This window comes from Sorex araneus, chromosome 9, assembly GCF_027595985.1.
Source record: "Sorex araneus isolate mSorAra2 chromosome 9, mSorAra2.pri, whole genome shotgun sequence".
Lineage (NCBI taxonomy): Eukaryota > Metazoa > Chordata > Mammalia > Eulipotyphla > Soricidae > Sorex > Sorex araneus.
This window is the reverse complement of record NC_073310.1, coordinates 28,131,706-28,149,603: the sequence shown is the minus strand read 5'-3', so window position 1 is coordinate 28,149,603 and position 17,898 is coordinate 28,131,706. Positions and strand designations below refer to the sequence as shown.

At 38.7% G+C, this 17,898-nt stretch overlaps 1 protein-coding gene across 4 annotated transcripts in view; it reads right to left on the bottom strand.

Annotated features, from left to right (window-relative positions):
* Window positions 1-389: 389 nt before the first annotated feature.
* ARID4B (AT-rich interaction domain 4B) overlaps window positions 390-17,898 on the bottom strand; it is a 143,220-nt gene continuing 125,711 nt past the window's right edge. For all 4 annotated transcript variants that reach the window (XM_055146801.1, XM_055146803.1, XM_055146804.1 and 1 more), the window contains 4 exons: window positions 15,319-15,432; window positions 11,634-11,849; window positions 9,372-9,518; window positions 390-2,143 (listed from right to left, as the gene is read on the bottom strand). In XM_055146801.1, coding sequence (XP_055002776.1) covers window positions 2,016-2,143; window positions 9,372-9,518; window positions 11,634-11,849; window positions 15,319-15,432 — 605 coding nt within the window. In that variant the 3' untranslated portion in view covers window positions 390-2,015. The remainder of the gene's footprint in view (window positions 2,144-9,371; window positions 9,519-11,633; window positions 11,850-15,318; window positions 15,433-17,898) is intronic.

Genomic DNA, 17,898 nt, shown 5'->3' with positions numbered 1-17,898 from the left:
AGTGTACTAAGTATGAGACCACAAAAGTTCAATTCAATTGAGACAAAAAAAAAAAAAAAGAAAGAAAGGGAGTGGGGGGGAGGAAGAAGCTGCTGCTGGTAATGGTTTCAAGCGTTAAAGAAAAAAATCTTGAATTTTTTTTAGACAAACCTCTCAGTCAGAAGTACTCCTATATTCAGAATCAAATTAATATATGTGAAGATGTTAGAATGCCTAAAAGTTCTTGTATCTGGCTGGGGTCTTTTCAATTTATATAAGCAGAATATTCCCCATTTGTATGTCAATTAACCCCTAGTGACAGACATGCTGGAGAAAGAGTATGCTCCAGACAGCTATCACATACAGAAATGAACTAAAATTATTTAATCTTTTAGGAACAAAATCAAGGATTCACAAACTATGGCATTTTATTTCAGAGCCTTTGCTTACATTTGTACAATATATTACATAATTCTTCATTGTTTGCAGATCCTAATATATACTTTATAGCTTTTATTCTATAAGCTTTTCTTCAATGTTTTGTCGTCAACAAATCTTTACAGTCCTGTACAAATTTGAGTAACTTGAAACCATTTTCAACAAAATTAGTTACCATAAGCACACACTTACAAGACTGGAAATGCTTTTCTTAGAAAAGTTGAATGTAAAGGATTCTGACAAGTTAGCATCTACAACAAAACGCTTGAATTTCTCACGTCGTATTGCCAGAAAACAAATAAAACATGCCAGTCCCATCCAAAAAAAGTACACAGAACTACAATTAAAACAGTAAAACAGTCTGTACAGTAAAGTACTGTGTATTAACAGTGCCAGGTATTAAATAGCTTGAATGAACACATTCGCAATATACAAATGTCTTACAAAGGTGTAGAATTAAATACAAGTGCCAAACAGAACAGAGATTGGAATCATACAACATAAAGTCAATACAAGTGAAAACAATTTTGTGTTCATTTTGGATTTTTTACAAGGCATTTAATTTTATAGGCCTACCACCCCGATTAGCTATTTATATTTAAAATAACAACCATCCTTTTTAGACAGTTCTTATCAACAAACTTGAAGCATACTAATACAGTTTACTTGTTCCTGAAATCCTCTTGTTGTAGCTCATAATAAAATAAGCAATACAAATGAATTATCTGTAGTTAAGGAAAAAGAAACATTTACAAGAAAACACAAAAATATAACTGTTATAATTCATTATGAATAAATATACACTTTGAACTGGCTAAGTACAATCTTTATACATCGTTTAAGATTTAATACAGTTTATTAGCCATTTTCTTTTTCACACAATGTATTATATCAAAATTAAAAAAAAATACTGATTTATAGAAAAATGGCAAAGTACAGTAGTTCCATTCCAATTTGAAGGGGCATGAAAAGCCACTGTAAGACCTTTTAGCCTAATTCAAACCTGTAAACATTTTCAGTCTTTTTTAAAGAGAATCTTTAATATTTGGTTACCAGGACTGATGTCTAATATCCTGTTAACTGCAGGTTTTAAATTTATTACATGTGCTTGACTTATACAATTAAAGCCACCCTAAGGTGACTTGCTTTAAAAAACAATTAGCTTGTACAAATGAAAATAGGTTCATATTTTTTCATAAATAAATGGAAAAATATCAAATGTTCCAGCTTTAACAAAATACAAGGGAATACATATACAGTAAGTTATCTTAACATGTTCTGGCCCACCCATTAACTATGCTTACTGTATTGTCTTTACAGGCAGTGAAAAGCCTCCATTTGCCACAGTGGAAGGCCTTCAAGTTACCACACACACAATTCCCAGACAAGTTGGAAACAATTATTGCTTGAGGAAAAGCAGTTCATTGTACTTTTTCTTCATAAAAAAAAGTGCACTTAAGTGCCAAGTCAGCTTGTCAAGAAACAACTTTTAAATATAAAATAGTGCTTGTCTGATTTTTTTGTGCCACTGTGCAGTATAAAAAAAGACGTGGCCCTCAACAGCCATTAAGTGCAAAGTGCTTTAGCAAGTCCTGCTGTCACCTGCACTCAACTGACATTCCATTTTGTGATGCGCTGGACATTGATGGTTCAGCTAAAGTTAACATAACAGCAGCTGTTATGGAACTTGATGAAGGTGAAGACGAAGATGAGGATGTAGCAGCACCTAAGGAAAGAGAAATCAAACCAATAACAGATTTAAAAGTAAATCCAATAATACACTGAAGTCTTTCCTTCTAAAAATTCTGGGAGCCAGAAAGATAGTGATTAAGGGCTTGCTTTCCATCCTACCAACCGATTCAAATCCCTGGCATCATATACGGTCCCCTAGCATCGCTAGGAATCATTCCTAAGCATTTAGCCAGGAGTAGGTATGGCCCAAAATAAACAAATTCCAAAGCCAGGGATGCAGCTACAGTTGTAGAGCAAATGTCTTGGTTTTAACTACCTGCACCATCAAAAGGTTAACTAAAAATTTTCTCCATTCTCTAAACCATTTAAGTACCAATAAGTGCCAAATTACACAAGTAATTAAAAAGACAGATTAAAGGAGTGATTTGTAGTGACTGAAGACCAATGATGGTCCCAGGCATAAAAGGATCCTAAAAATCCCTAGTTTAATTTAGTAATTAACTGCCAGTCTGATGATCAGTGAAGAAAGGATGCTGATCCATAGAATGTAAAAATCACTGTACTAGAGAATAATTCTGCAAGAGGGAAATTGTGATCCCAGTATATTCAGAAATGAAAATAAATAGAAAACAGGCATTCTGAAATAAAACATCAATAAGAACTATAAATCCAGTAACAAAAATCTATAATTTATCCAAAGGTCCTTTGCCCCCTCCTATTATCTTTTAGTGTTTGGAATTTCTTGGGATTGTGAATAACAATTAAAATGGAAGGCTAATTGTTTCTCTAACTTTCTCTAATTTTGGTGTTTGGGCCAACCAGCTGTGCTCAGGGTTTACGCCCTGCTCTGCTCAAGAACCACTATTGGTGGTGCTCAGCAAACCATATACAGTGCCAGGGACTGAACCCTGTTAGTCATATGCAAGGCAAGTACTTTATCTCTGTAGTCTCTCTGGGGCCCCTGTTCCCAGAGTTGGAATGAAGGGTCCACTGACATTCAAACTCTGCCACAGCAAACAGGCCCAGCTCCACAACTCCAAAACCTCACATGCTGTCACACCTCTCCAGGTAGATTGATAGTCCTCCTGACAACTCTGGCTTTTTCACAGCAGGAGTGGAATTCTCCTCTCTTCCACCTAGGTCCAGCAGGACCCACATCAGAACTCCAGGCAAAAGGCCCAGAGAGGCCTAGTTTTACAACTTCTAAAGCTGCATGACAGCTCCTCCTACTCTCACACTACTCAAAGCTCAGTAGGAGCACAGCAAACCCAATGGGGAAGACACACAGAAGCTCAACATGCTCAGTGAGCAAAAATAAGAACACAAAGGGCTCAAACAGCACTAACCAATTCAGTAAATATTCAGACAACGACTCTAGTGACACTATTGTGAGGATGTTTAATGAGATCAAAACAGTCAGCAAAGTCAGCAGTGCAGAATAAAGACTGAATGCTAAAATGAATAAACTACAAGCAGAAATGAAAAGAATGGTGGGTGACTTAAAACAAAGAAGCTCTGGAGCTGGAGCGATAGCACAGGGGGTAGGGCGTTTGCCTTGCATGCGGCCAACCCAGGTTCGAATCCCAGCATCCCATATGGTCCCCTGAGTACCGCCAGGGGTAATTCCTGAGTGCAGAACCAGGAGTAACCCCTGTGCATCACTGGGTGTGACAAGAAAAGGAAAAGAAAAGAAAAGAAAAGAAAAGAAAAGAAAAGAAAAGAAAAGAAAAGAAAAGAAAAGAAAAGAAAAGAAAAGAAAAGAAAAGAAAAGAAAAGAAGAAGCTCTGACAGGAAATTAACAACAGCTGAGCAAAAGATCAAGGAGCTCCAACATGAGATGAAAGTAACTTCTAGAAAACAACAAAAGATAGAAAATAGTCTGAAAAGAAATCCCAGAGCATTTCTGAAAAGTATGCCAGAGAACTATGGGATGAGCTCAAGAGGGTTGAACAAAATGAAGAAGAGGAAAGTAAACTGGATATGTAGCACTGTCGTCCCACTGCTCATCGATTTGCTCAAGCAGGCACCAGTAACGTCTCCATCGTGAGACTTGTTACTGTTTTGGGAATATTGAATATGTCACGGGTAGCTTGCCAGACTCTGCCCTACGGGTGAGATACTCTCAGTAGCTCGCCAGACTCTCAGAGAAGGATGGAGGAATCGAGTGCAGCTCGGCTGCATACAAGGCAAACACCCCACCCACTGTGCTATCACTCTAATTCAAACAGCACAGCAAGTAGGGCGTTTGCTTTGCACGCAGCCAACCCAGGTTTGATTCCCAGCATCCCATATAGTCCCCTGAGCACCTCCAGGAGTTAATTCCTGAGTGCATGAGCCAGGAGTAACCCCTGTGCATTGCCAGGTATGACCCAAAAAGAAAAAAAAAAGTACTTCTTAAAATGGAAGGATATAGTACAAAAATACATCTCATCAAGAATACTCTATCCAGCTAAGTTATCATTCAGATTGGAAGGAACAATACAAAGTTTCAGGGATGAGCTTAGGGAGTTTATAGTCTTGAAACCAGTTTTACATAAAACATTGACGTTTTAAAGCTTCTTTAAAGGACAGGACAACGTTCACAGTGGCATTGAGTACGGCATTCACTCATGATGTCCTCTACTGATTAAGCAAGGTATAGTTACTCCTGAATACTAAGGGATTTCATAAACTTTAAATAATTAATATCACTTTTACCTTGAATGTTCTATGTCTTATTATTCCTTTCTTAGGATAAGACACTTTGTACTTTTATAGGCGTATTCTAATTTTTCCATTTCAATTTTCTTAATTTTCTTCTTTCTTACTAAATTTTACAATTGTAGGCTTTAACCTATTTCATACAACACTATACCAGCAAAGAATTATAAAAAATTGTTTTTTACATAGAGAAAAACACAGGCAGATCTTTCCATGACACTGAAACTAGAGGCATCTTTAAAGATGAAATGCCACTGACAAAGCAAGTGGAAGAAAACATAAACCAATGAGACTACATCAAATCAAGAAGTTTCTCCAAGGAAACGAAGACCAAAATACAAAATCAACCAAAAGACTAGGAAAAATTATTTGTCCATAACTCACCTATAACCAAAATATATTAAGGCACTGGTAGAACTTTACAAGAAAAAAAATCCAACCCCATCAAAAAACTGGGTGAAGAGATGAACAGAAGAAATACAAATGGCCAAAGACTTATGAAGAAATGCTTTCTATCACTAATCATCAGGGAAATGCAAATCAAAACAACAATGAGAAACTCACATCACAAACTGGCACTCATCAGAGAGAACAGTTACGTAAACTGGTCCAGGCTTTTTATACAAAACAATATGGACATCCCACAAAAAAATAGGAATTAATCTTCCACATGACCCAGCAATTCCACTCCTTGGAATAGACTCCAAGGGTTCCAAGACACAATGCAGAAAAGACATCTGCACCACTCCGGTGTTTACTGCAGCACTAATCACAATAGCCAAAATCTGGAAATAACCCAAGTGTCCAAGAACAGATGAGTAGATAAAGAGGTTATGGTACATTTACACAACAAAATACTCCACAGCCATTAGAAAAATTAAAGCCATGAAATTTGCTTATATGTGGATGAATACAAAGGGTATCATGGTTAATGAAATGAGTCAAAGGTAGAGAACACAAAAAGAATGACAGGACACATTTGCGAGATATAAGAAAACAGTATGAGAAAAATACTCAAATACGACAGAAACAAGGGCCAGGAGAACTAGTCATAGCAGGAAACCTGTCATAAAGGGAGGGTGGTTTCGGTGGAGGCAGACATGGGAAAAGGGGGAGGCGGCAAAGCCAACAGTGTTCAAGAGTCAATCCTAATCAAACCTGGGACTCCCACTTGCAAAGCAGGCCCTCCAGCACTTGAGCTAGCATCCAGCCATATTTGTGATATTTTTTTTTTCCCTTTTTGGGTCATGCCCAGCAATGCACAGGGGTTACTCCTGGTTCATGCAGTCAGGAATTACTCCTGGTGGTGCTCAGGGGACCATATGGGATGCTGGGAATTGAACCTGGGTTGGCTGCGTGCAAGGCAAACACCTTACCCGCTATACTATCACTCCAACCCATACTTGTGGTATTTTTAAACAGGAAAGTGACATGTTCTATTTATAATTTTTTTTTTTTTGGCTTTTTGGGTCACATCTTGTGATGCTCAGGGGTTACTCTTGGCTCTGGGCTCAGGAATCACTCCTGGCAGTGCTCAGGGACCATATGGGATGCTGGGGATCGAACTCTGGTCAACTGCATGCAAGGCAAATGCCCTACCCATTGTACTATCACTCTGGCCCTCTACTTATAGTTTGTTGTTGTTGTTGTTGTTGTTGTTTTTTGGGTCACACCCGGCAATGCACAGGAGTTACTCCTGGCTCTGCACTCAGGAATTACTCCTGGTGGTGCTCAGGGGACCACGTGGGATGCTGGGATTCGAACCTGGGTAGGCCGCGTGCAAGGCAAATGCCCTACCCGCTCTGCTATCGCTCCAGCCCCACTCTACTTATAGTTTTAAGACTACAAAGGCTGTAATTTTTTTTCGCCAATCTTGATCATGCTAAACTGAGACAATTCCTCATAGTAGAATTTGGCTATTTGGCCTCAACTCCAACTTTCTTTCTTTTTTTTTTTTTTTTGGGTTTTGGGGCCACACTAGGCTATGCTCACACCTGGCTCTGCATTCAGGAATTACTTCTAGCAGATGCTGGGGAACAAACCTGGGTAAGCCATGTGCAAGGCAAACACCCTTCCCACTGTACTATTGCTCTGGCCCCTCAACTCCAACATTCTCCAGCACAATTTCCTTTGCATGGGAAGTGGCTCTGAAAGGGTTGGCCTTCCAGGCTCTGCCCAAACGCGCTTTCTTGTACTGTTTGTCATGCCACTTCTGATCTCGAAGGTGGCTGTGGAACTTCTGGGCAATACAAAGACTTTGATACCTATCCTGGGAGCAACACAAGCTAAGCAAAAGAGCTCTTTCTTCAAATTTTAACTTCTCATTTATACATGTCATTCATACCCCAGTAAAAGCGACCTTTAAACATCTGTAGTTTTTTTTTTAATTTGTTTTGGCTTTTTTGGGTCATACCAGGTGATGCTCAGGGCTCTGCAACTCAGGAATTACTCCTTTAAGCAGCCAGGGATCGAATCCAGGTCAGCCACTTGCTATACCTAACTGCTTCAGCCCCGACCCGCGAACATTTAAAATAAAACTGTATCTATCCAATTATTACCATTATCTCATTATATACAGCCTGAACATCACTGTAATCTCTTCACACTGCTTTTCACCATCTGATACTTTAAAGGGTTTTTGTTTGTTTGCTTCTTTTTTGAGTATAAGCTGTAGGAAGATGACAATTACTATTCTTTTGACTAAGATGAGCATTATAATTTGGGATAATTTATTTAGATAAGTTAAAAATTTATTAGAGCCAGCATGAGGGCTTACTTCTCCTCTGTGTTAGAGCTCACTCCTGGTGAGGCTAAAAAGACTATATGGGTGCCAGGGATCAAATTCGGGTTGGCCTCATGAAAGGCATTATTCACTGTACTACCTCTCCAGTCCCAAATTTTACTTTTTTATAATGAAAATAAGGCAGATGAATCAAATATAAATATAGTTACAACAGATTTATGTTTTTGATTTGTTTTTGCCCACAGAGCTCGCTCAGAGGTTACTCCTGGTTCTTTGCTCAGGGATCACTACTGGCAGGCTCAGGAGACCATATGTGGTGCTGGGGATTGAATCTGGGTTGGCTATGTGTAAGGCAAGTACCATAACCACTGTACTACTGCTCCGGCCCCCACAACTGCTTTTTAAACTGTTTAAATTAAACAAGAACAACAACAACAACAACAACAACCTTACCTTAAGAGGAAAGATTGAGAAAAATTATTTACCCAATACTTACCCATTCTGGTAAGGGGTTAATGTCTAAGACACATAAGGCACTGGCAGAATATAACACACACATACAAAAAAAAAATATCCAACACCATCAAAAAAATGGGAAGAAAGAAATGAACAGAAACTTCTACCAAAAAAAGTACAGTCAAAAGATGTGGGGCTGGAGAGATAGCATAGCGGGTAGGGCATTTGCCTTGCATGCGGCCGACCCGGGTTCAAATCCCAGCATCCCATATGGTTCCCTGAGCACGGCCAGGGGTAATTCCTGAGTGCAGAGCCAGGAGTAACCCCTGTGCATCGCCAGGTATGACCCAAAAAGGAAAAAAAAAAAAGATGTATGAAAAAATGCTTTACATTGCTAATCACCAGGAGGATACAAATCAAAACAACAATGAGATTATCACCTACACCACTGAGACTGGCACATATCAAAAAGAACAAGAGCAACCAGTGCTGGCGTGGATGTGGGGAGAAACGGACTCTCCTTCACTGTTGGTGGGTATGCCACTGGTTCAGCCTTTTTGAAGAGCAATATGGGAATTCCTCAAAAAGCTATAAAGTGAGCTTCCATCATACAACCCAGCAATACCACTTCTGGGAATATACCTTGGGGGACCAAAAACACACTGCAGAAATGCCATCTGCACTTCTGCTTATCATAACACTATTCAAAACAGCCAGAACATGGAAACAACCCGTGTGCCTGAGAACAGATGACTGATTAAAGAAACTATGGAACATCTATACAATGGAATACTATGAAGCAGTTAGGAAAAATGAAGTCATGAAGTTCACTTAGAAATGGATGGATATGGAGAGTATCATATTGAGTGAAATGATATGTACTCCTATGTACTCAGAGGACAGACATAATTACTGAACTAATTTGTTGGATTTATTAAACATAATATGAGATTAATACCCAAGGACAGCAGTAACAAGGGTCAGGAGGATTGCTCCACAATAGAAAGTCTGTTTCAAGTGCTTGAGGAAAAGGCAGTTGGGATAGAGAAGGGACTACTATGATAAAGACAGTTGGAAATGATAACTGAATAAGAACTTCGCGCCGAAAGTAGGTAAAGTAACAAACATGAAAATCCCTCAGTATCTATATGGCAAATCATAATCCCCAAAAGAGGAGGAAGAGAGAGGAAGAGAGGAGTGTGTGTGTGGGGAGGGGGGGGAGGCAGGAAGGACACTGGGGCTATTGGTGGTGGAAAATGGACACTGTACAGATGGCTGTTGGAACACTGTATGACTGAAAACAAATCATGAACAGCTTTGTAGCTGTGTATCTCATGGTGACTCAATAAAAAAAAAAACTTACTTTCTCTCTCTTTTTTCTTTAAACGCTTTCTCCTTCGGTCAATTGACGCTACTTCAGATTTTAGTGACAGATAATGTTTTCTGATTTCCTGCAGTTTTTCTTGAAGAATTGTGATGCGTTCAGCACTTGTCATATTTTCCAAATCCGCTGTGAATTTAAAGCTATCGTTACTAACATGTACTTTTTTTTACAAAACATCAATGCTCAAAAGAACTACAGAAATAAAAATTATTTATAGACTAGGACATGGAAGCAAAATTCACATTCACACATAGTATCACTATAGTATTTTGTTAAAAAATCGTATTTAGGGGCTGGAGTGATAGCACAGCGGGTAGGGTGTTTGCCTTGCACGCGGCTGACCCGGGTTCAAATCCCAGCATCCCGTATGGTTCCCTGAGCACCGCCAGGGTAATTCCTGAGTGCATGAGCCAGGAATGACCCCTGTGCATTGCCAGGTATGACCCAAACAAACAAACAAAAAAGTAAGAATCGTATTTAAAATATTTAGAAATAAGTCTTAAAGGATACCAAAATGATACAATCTTATCAATCTTATTTTTTCTTTTTGGTTTTAGGGCCACATCAAAAACCTAGTGGTGCTCAGGGCTTCTGGCTCTGCACTAGGGATCACTCGTGGTGAGCTTCAGGGACTATACAAAGTGCTGGGGATCAAACATAAGTTGGCTGTTTATAGGGCAAGTGCCCGACCTGCTGTACCATTTCTCATGTGTGTGTGTGTGTGTGTGTGTGTGTGTGTGGTGTGTGTGTGTGTGTGTGCTGTTTATAAAGCAAGTGCCAGACCTGCTGTACCATTTCTCTGGGGTGTGTGTGTGTGTGTATGTGTGTATGTGTGTGTCTTAATAAGTAGGTATGACTTTAAAATTGGAGGGAAATTTCTAAAAACTGACATAATTTTAATCTTCGAAGAATTACCTCCTTGTATCTTATGTATATTCTGCAGTAATCTATTTCATCAAAAATATTTTATGCAGGTCCTGAGAGATCTATAGCAAGTAAGGTGCTTGCTAACTGGGGTATCTTACATGATCCCTGTGCCTCACCAGAAATGATCCTCAGCATGTCCAGGTGTGGTCCAAAAAACAAACAAAAAAAAACCACAAAAGAATTCCTCATATATACAAAAGCACATGTGGTGTAACTCAGCACCTTATAACAATCACTCGGTGGCACTAGTTCCAGAAATTAAAAAACATCTTGTCTCACTTATATTCTATTCCCATCTACTCTACTCATAGTACCAAGTTATTATAATTGTTATTTTATTATCTCTCTAGCTCTAAATAATTATTTCAAAATATTTTTTTTCTTTCTTGGTCACACCCGGCAATACACAGTGGTTACTCCTGGCTCTGCACTCAGGAATTACCTCTGGCAGTGCTCAGAGGACCATATGGGATGCTGAGAATCGAACCCAGGTCAGTCGTGTGCAAGGCAAACACCCTACCTGCTGTGCTATTGCTCCAGGCCCTCAAAATAATTTTTTGAAGGGAGCTTTTGGCCACACCTAGGTTGCTCAGGGGCTACTCACAGAATGATGCTTAGGGGATTATATTGTGCTGGAATCAAAACATAGGTCTCCAGAAAGCAAAGCATGTATACTAACCATTTGAGCTATATTTCCTATTCACTAAAGTGAATTTCTGAGATCATATCAAGTATAAAGTCAGTGTTAATACTTGCCTCAACTGCTCTAAAATTTTTCTTTTAGCAATTTCTTTATTCAAGTCAAGATTAAATTGATTATTTTTATTATAATTGATTACTACGGTAGATCCTTCGTAATGGCCGGAGATAGGTTCCAAAACCCCAGAGGATGCTAGAATACTATCAATAGTGTTGAACCCTATATATGCTTCTTTTTATATATATACTTACAAGATATGTATACTTATGTTTTTTTACTTATAATACTATAAGGAAATTTAATTTGTAACTCAAGTACAGCAAAATATTAGTAATAAAACAGGACAATGATAGCTATACACTGCAATGGAAGTTGCATGTGGCAGCTCTCTGAAAGTCTCTTATTGCATGTAGTAATTTTCAATTGTTGCTCACTGTGGATAATAGAATATAAAAGCACTCTGTGAGTTAAGGAGGGACTGGGGATTTATGGTCTCTTTTTTGAGCACTAATACCATCAAGAATTGTACTGATTTAATATGCATCACTCTTGAAGGAAAATTATGTTAAAATTTAAAAATTTTTCATTTTTGAGAAAAAATATTTATCACTTACACATCTGAAAGCTCCATTTGTAAACTTTGGGCAATCGATTACTGGGTTCCTTGAGATCTGGATCTTTATCACCATTCTTCCCACATTTTCCTGGAGATTGTGTCCTTGCAGGAGACTTGGTACTATGAGACTTTATTCCAGTGGAAACTGACTTGACTGGCTGAGTCTTAGTTACACTTTCACCAGCAGAAAGTTCTTCACTATCACTACTGTTTGCTGAAAAGATTTAAAGGATTGATAAGTATCAAAGTATCAAAGAACTGTCTGAATGTTGTGAACAATTGCAAATTTATTAATATTACAGTAAACTTTTTAACAGCTTCTACCTCGAAACCTGAAAATTCATCACATACAAATGCAGTAGCATCTCAGTGAAAGAAAACAAAAACAACAACAAAAAAACTGTTCTTACCTGAATTGCCAATAATAGTGTTTTTCATTTTTGGACCATACCCAGCAGTGCTCAGGGTTTATTCCTGGCTTAATGCTCAGGGATCACTCCTGGCAGGGCTCTGGGGATCATATGTGATGCTGGGGATGCAATCACAGTTGGCTGCATGTAAACCAAGCACCCCCCCTGCCTGCTGTGCAGGCCTGCTAATAATAGTTTAAAAAGCCACTCAAACTAACCTTCCAGTTTACCTGGTAGACTGTCAAATATAGTCACTATCTGGATGGTTTTATACTCTATTTTGTGAATAAATGCAAAATAAAACATAGCATCTTTTAAAATAACTCAGAAAAATTTCAATTTTCGGTTACTTACATATTGTGTTCATGTAATACATTTCTATTTATTTAGTCATAGTGATATGCAATCATATAATGAAATCTTTGGGAATAAAGTCTAAGCTTTGAGACATATAATGAATTTCTTCCTAACATTGTAGCTAGTTGAATAAAACTAATTCTTTGTCCTGTCTGTTTTGGGGCCATACATTGTATGCTCTGGGCTTACTCCTGGCTCTACAAGGTGGGGATTATTGCTGATACGCTCCAGGGAACCATCTGGGAAGCCAGATATCGAACCCAGGTCAGCTGCATACAAGGCAAGACCCCCACCTGGTATACCACCTCTCTGGATCCTAAAAATAAATTAATTCTTGCAAAGTTCACAGGATATACTGAAATTCCCCCCCCCCCCCGCTTTTGTTTGTTTTTTGCCTTGGGCCAAACCCAGCAATACTCAGAGTATTTTCTGACTTTGCACTCAGAAATTACTTCTGGCAGGCTTGGGGGACCATACTGGGATGTTGGGAGTCGAATATGGGTCAGGTGTGTGCAAGGCAAACACCCTATCCACTGTACAATTGCTTCAGCCCCTATAAAATGTTCTGTTCACTGATTTTTGTTCTTTGAATCACACCTTAGCTGTACTTCAGGACTATACCTAGTGTGATGGAAGACCATGCAGTGCTGGTTTCTAAACCTAGGGCTCATGTATACCATGAGGCACTTCCTTAGCCCTTAAATCATTAATTTATGCTGGGAAATACTTTCAGTATTGGTGAAAAAGTCCAAAGTCTACGTGACAATTATGTTGTATCTGTCTTTGCTGATGAAACTCCCAGATGAAAATGCTTAAACTTGACAGTTAATCAAGAGAATAGATGGGATGGGTATTTCCACAGATTACTTCTTTCTGGATATAAAGGATTATTTCAAGAATTAGGTCAGAAAGAGAGTATAGGAGTTGTTTGCCTTGCACATAGCAGACCCCAGTTTAGTCCCTAGATATCTCTGGAGTATTGCTAGGCGTGATCCTGGAGCAGAGCCAGGAGTAAGCCCTGAGAATTGCTAGATGTGACCCAACACCCATCCCCCAAAGAATATGTGAGTAAATCTCTTTTATTAAATTATCAGAGTATGGTTCCTGATTTTGATTTACCAAGCATGGCCCAACAATTAAAATGGGAGAACACAGCAAACACTGCATTTCCAAATTATATAAATATTAACTGACTAACAAAAGAAAACCCACTTAGGGAAATGTCATTTAACTTATTGAAAGCATTAAATTTATTGGAGATTTGGGGTCAAACCCAGTGGTGCATGGGGTCCCAGTGGTTCTCAGAGGACCATTGGCAGCGCTGGGGATCAAACCAGGATGGGCCGCATGCAAGGTAAGAGCCTTAACTTTGTACTATCTCTCTAGTCCAAGAAATATCATTTAAACAGGAAAGTTTTGAAGACAAAAATATTACATAGTTTAAAAAAAGTTTTTAAAAATCTTTGTTACACCAAATAACTAACAACAAGTTTACTTACTTTTACCCCACCTAAAGTATATAGTTAGGCTCTCAAGCCTAAAAAAGTATTCCAGTTAAGAAAGAATTAGTAACTCCTCCCACTGAGCTGTTTTAGGAATAAAGAAACTGCAACCAACTTTAATGCACACTGTAAATAAATGCCCCTCCCAGTCCCCCCACTGCTGCTCCTGAACCCCTGGCAACTCCTAGCTAAGCCACCCAAGGCTTGGCCACACTCTGATGCAGTGGTCTGCTTCAGCCTGGCTTTCACGGCCTTGCTGAGCACAGTCTCCCGGGGCCCGAGGGACGCCATATTCACCGCCTGGAAGTCATATGGGCTCAGCAGAACCTCGGGGAGCTGGCCGAATAACCCTTTTCTGCACTGAAGTGCAGCCAAGCCGGCCGAAAGCAAAGGTCAGGCAGTGGAGGTGGCAGGAGTCTCCTGGAAGAGCAGCAGGAGGTCAGTGTGGGACACCTGAAAAAAAATTCTTCACATATTTTCTGCTTCTCACTTTCTTTACCAGAAAGATAAAATGTGCAGCTCTCAGGAGAAATACAGTATATATGTATATATTCCTGTAGATGGATAAAATCATTGCTAATGTTAAATATTAAATTGGTACATACTTAAAATGTTGTTTCTATAAGCTCTCACGGGATGTATTTCAGGACACGAGAGAGATATTAAATTGGAATTGCTATAATTTTAACTCTTAAAGTTCTCAATTTTGATTATTCTCTTAATGGCTGATTTTGCCTTAAAGATCCATTAAAACAATCAATTTTTTTTTAAAAGTTTGTTTTTTAACTTGTTTGTTTTGTTTTGGGGTCATACCCAATGATACTCAGGTGTTATTCCTGGCTCTACATCAGGAATCACCCCTGGCAGTACCGGGGGACCACAATGGGATATGGGGGATCAAACCCGGGTCAACTGCATCCAAGGCAGGCATCTTACCCTCTGTATTATCTCTCTAGCCTTATAGCAAGCAATTTCATTATAATAAAATAGAATCGAAGCATTTCAAAATATATGTGACACACATAATAACAAGTGGGAAAAATTCTGCACCAAAACTAAGATGTTGATGTTTGTATTATATTGGGTATCAGTTTAAAAACAATTTCTATTATCATTTGCGCTATTTAACATATTTAATATATGTGTAACTTTCTTTTGTGTGTTTTGTTTTAGGGTCAAACTAAGGTGGGGTTGCTCTTAGCAGTTCTCAGAGACCAGTGGTGCCATGGATCAAATTTGGTCTCCTGCATGCAAAGAACCCGATTACCCTTTGAGTTATTTCTCTGACCCCTGGTTAACTTTTTGATAGTAAAGACAAAAATCAAACTACTGAACTACTTCATATCTTAATGGTAAAATAAAAATGTATTTGCCATTATTTATACATTTAAAACATTAGAGGGTTCACACTTACTGCCTTTTCCCTTCTTTTTGTTGTTTACCACTGTTGCTTTCTGGCTTCGTTTTTGCTTTTTTGATGAACTTCCTCCTCCCTGAGTTTCTTTCACTCTTTTCTGACCTGTACAAGCTATGATGGGAAAAAGATTATTAAATAACATAATATAAAACTAATCTCTTCCTTGGTATAATTTAATTATATATTTTAGAAGCATATAACAATCATTAAACTAAATTTATTAAATATAAGTTTATTAGATTCATATACTATCACAGAAATTTAATATCTGAAACAGTCATTAAAGGAGTTAAATTTGGGGGATAGTTGTCCTCAGAATGGTGCCGAGGGGCTGGGGCCAATCCAAAATCTTCTCATCCATCTGGGATGGGGGTTCAACGAATGTGGGATTGCTCAGAACCCACAGTGCAGTTCAGTTATCCAGGTTATCCGGCAGTGGAGGGGCCTCCAGGGTGAAAATTCTCCAGCTCTCATAAAATATACTTTTCCCCCAGTAATTTTTATTAATTTTTTTGGGGGGGTTTTGGGCCACATACAACTCTGCTCAGGGCTTATTCCTGGCAGAGCTTGGGCAACCATATGAGATGCCAGGGATCGAACACAGGTCGGCCATGTGCAAGGCAAACACCCTACCTGCTGTACTATCGCTCTGGTCCAGTAAAATATTTTTTAAAAGTAAATAAGTACATCCTTCTTTAAAGAATTAGCTATAAATGAAAACATGGTTCTTGAAATTTATGAGCAGTAGTTGAAAAATAGACATGCTGAAAATAAAAACTAAAATTTGTTAAAATTTAGTAAAGCAGAAACGGTATTTAATTATTGGTTAAAATAGTTATATCTTTATAATGGTATTCTTCCCTCTTTTTATTTTGGTGCCATGCCCCACAGTGCTGGTGTCTACTCCTGGCTCTGTGCCCAGAGATCACTCTTAGTGGTGCTACTATATGGGGTGCTGGGGATCAAATCCAAGTAGTTATGTGCAAGCAAGGGCCCTATTTGCTGTCCTATCTCTTTGGCCCCCAGCTTATCAATTTGAAGAAACATCATCTCTGTAGAAATTATTCTGAAATAATTATGTTTCCTTTTATCTATGTTATTGTTTTTTTGGGTTAAGACATACCCAGTGGTACTCCTGGTGGTGCATGGGGGACCATATGGGATGCCGGGGATTGAACCTGGGTCTGCCACAAGAAGGCAAGTGCCTTAGCCACAATACTATCACTCCCAAGAACTGTACAATGCTGACAGAAGTATCTCTCTAGTTCCTGTAGTTGCATACTTTTTTGTTTGGTTTTGGGTCAAACCCAGCAATATTCAGGAGTTACTCCTGGCTCTGTGCTCAGGAGTCACTCCTGGTGAGGCTGGAACTTGGGTCAACCTGCATGCAAGGCAAGCATCCTACATGTTGTACTATTGCCCTAGCCTCTCTAGTTGCAAACTTTTTCTTTTTTCATTTTGTTGTCACACCCAGCAATGCTCAGGGGTGGAGGCTGCACTCAGGAATTACTCCTGGCGGTTGCAAAGGGGACCATAAGAGACGCCAGGATCAAATCTGGTTTGGTTGCATGCAAGGCAAATGGCCTACCCACTGTACTAATGCTCCGATCCCAGTTGTTGCAAAATTTTTTAAATAAAATTAAGCTTCAAAAGGGAATTATTGACAGTCCATCAGAAAATAAGCTATCATACCTTGTTAGTAGAAAATTTTAAAAAATTTTAGTCCAGAAACTGAACCCAAAACCTTATACATACAAATGCATGAACTCAAGCTGAAGATATAGCTCAGTGGTAAAGAGCTTGCCTTACACGAAGCCCTGGGTTCAATCCCCAGCACTGCAGTGGAGGGAAGTGTACACTCTTATCACAAATCAAAGTCCTGGGCCAAAAATATTTTAATTTTTCATATGAATAATATGGTTAGGATAAATCTCTTAAGGAATAATACTTACAACCTTATCTTGCATAAGGCCTCTTTAATTGTGTGATAAATCTTATTTAATTTTTTGTGCCTAATTCAGTTACATGAGTTAGAATGGCACAGGAATACAATCATAGTATCTGGGTATGAATGTGAAAAAAACAAAATACATTCCAAATTAATTCAACCATTTATTTACTATATATTTTAAAAGATGTATTAAGTCAAGATTTGTGTGAAAATGTTATATCAAATTTATCGCAATAATTATAGCTGAAAAAGGGAAAAAGATCTGAGTGAGTAATCTTATATTCCGATCTAGATCTTGTCTCTTTAAGCATAGCGAACAGCCTACAGGTAACATAATAAAACCTGATCTATTACATAGAATATGTATTCTACAACTCTTTTTATTTTTATTCACTTTTTGGGTCACACCCGGCGATGCACAGGGGTTACTCCTGGCTCATGCACTCAGGAATTACTCCTGGTGGTGCTTGGGGGACCATATGGGATGCTGGGAATCGAACCCGGGTCGGCCGCGTATAAAAGCAAACGCCCTACCCGCTATGCTATTGCTCCAGCCCCACAACTCTTTTTCAAAGGAAAAGTACATTTTAAAGCCAAGTGCCAGTCTAGAGAATACTGATGTAATA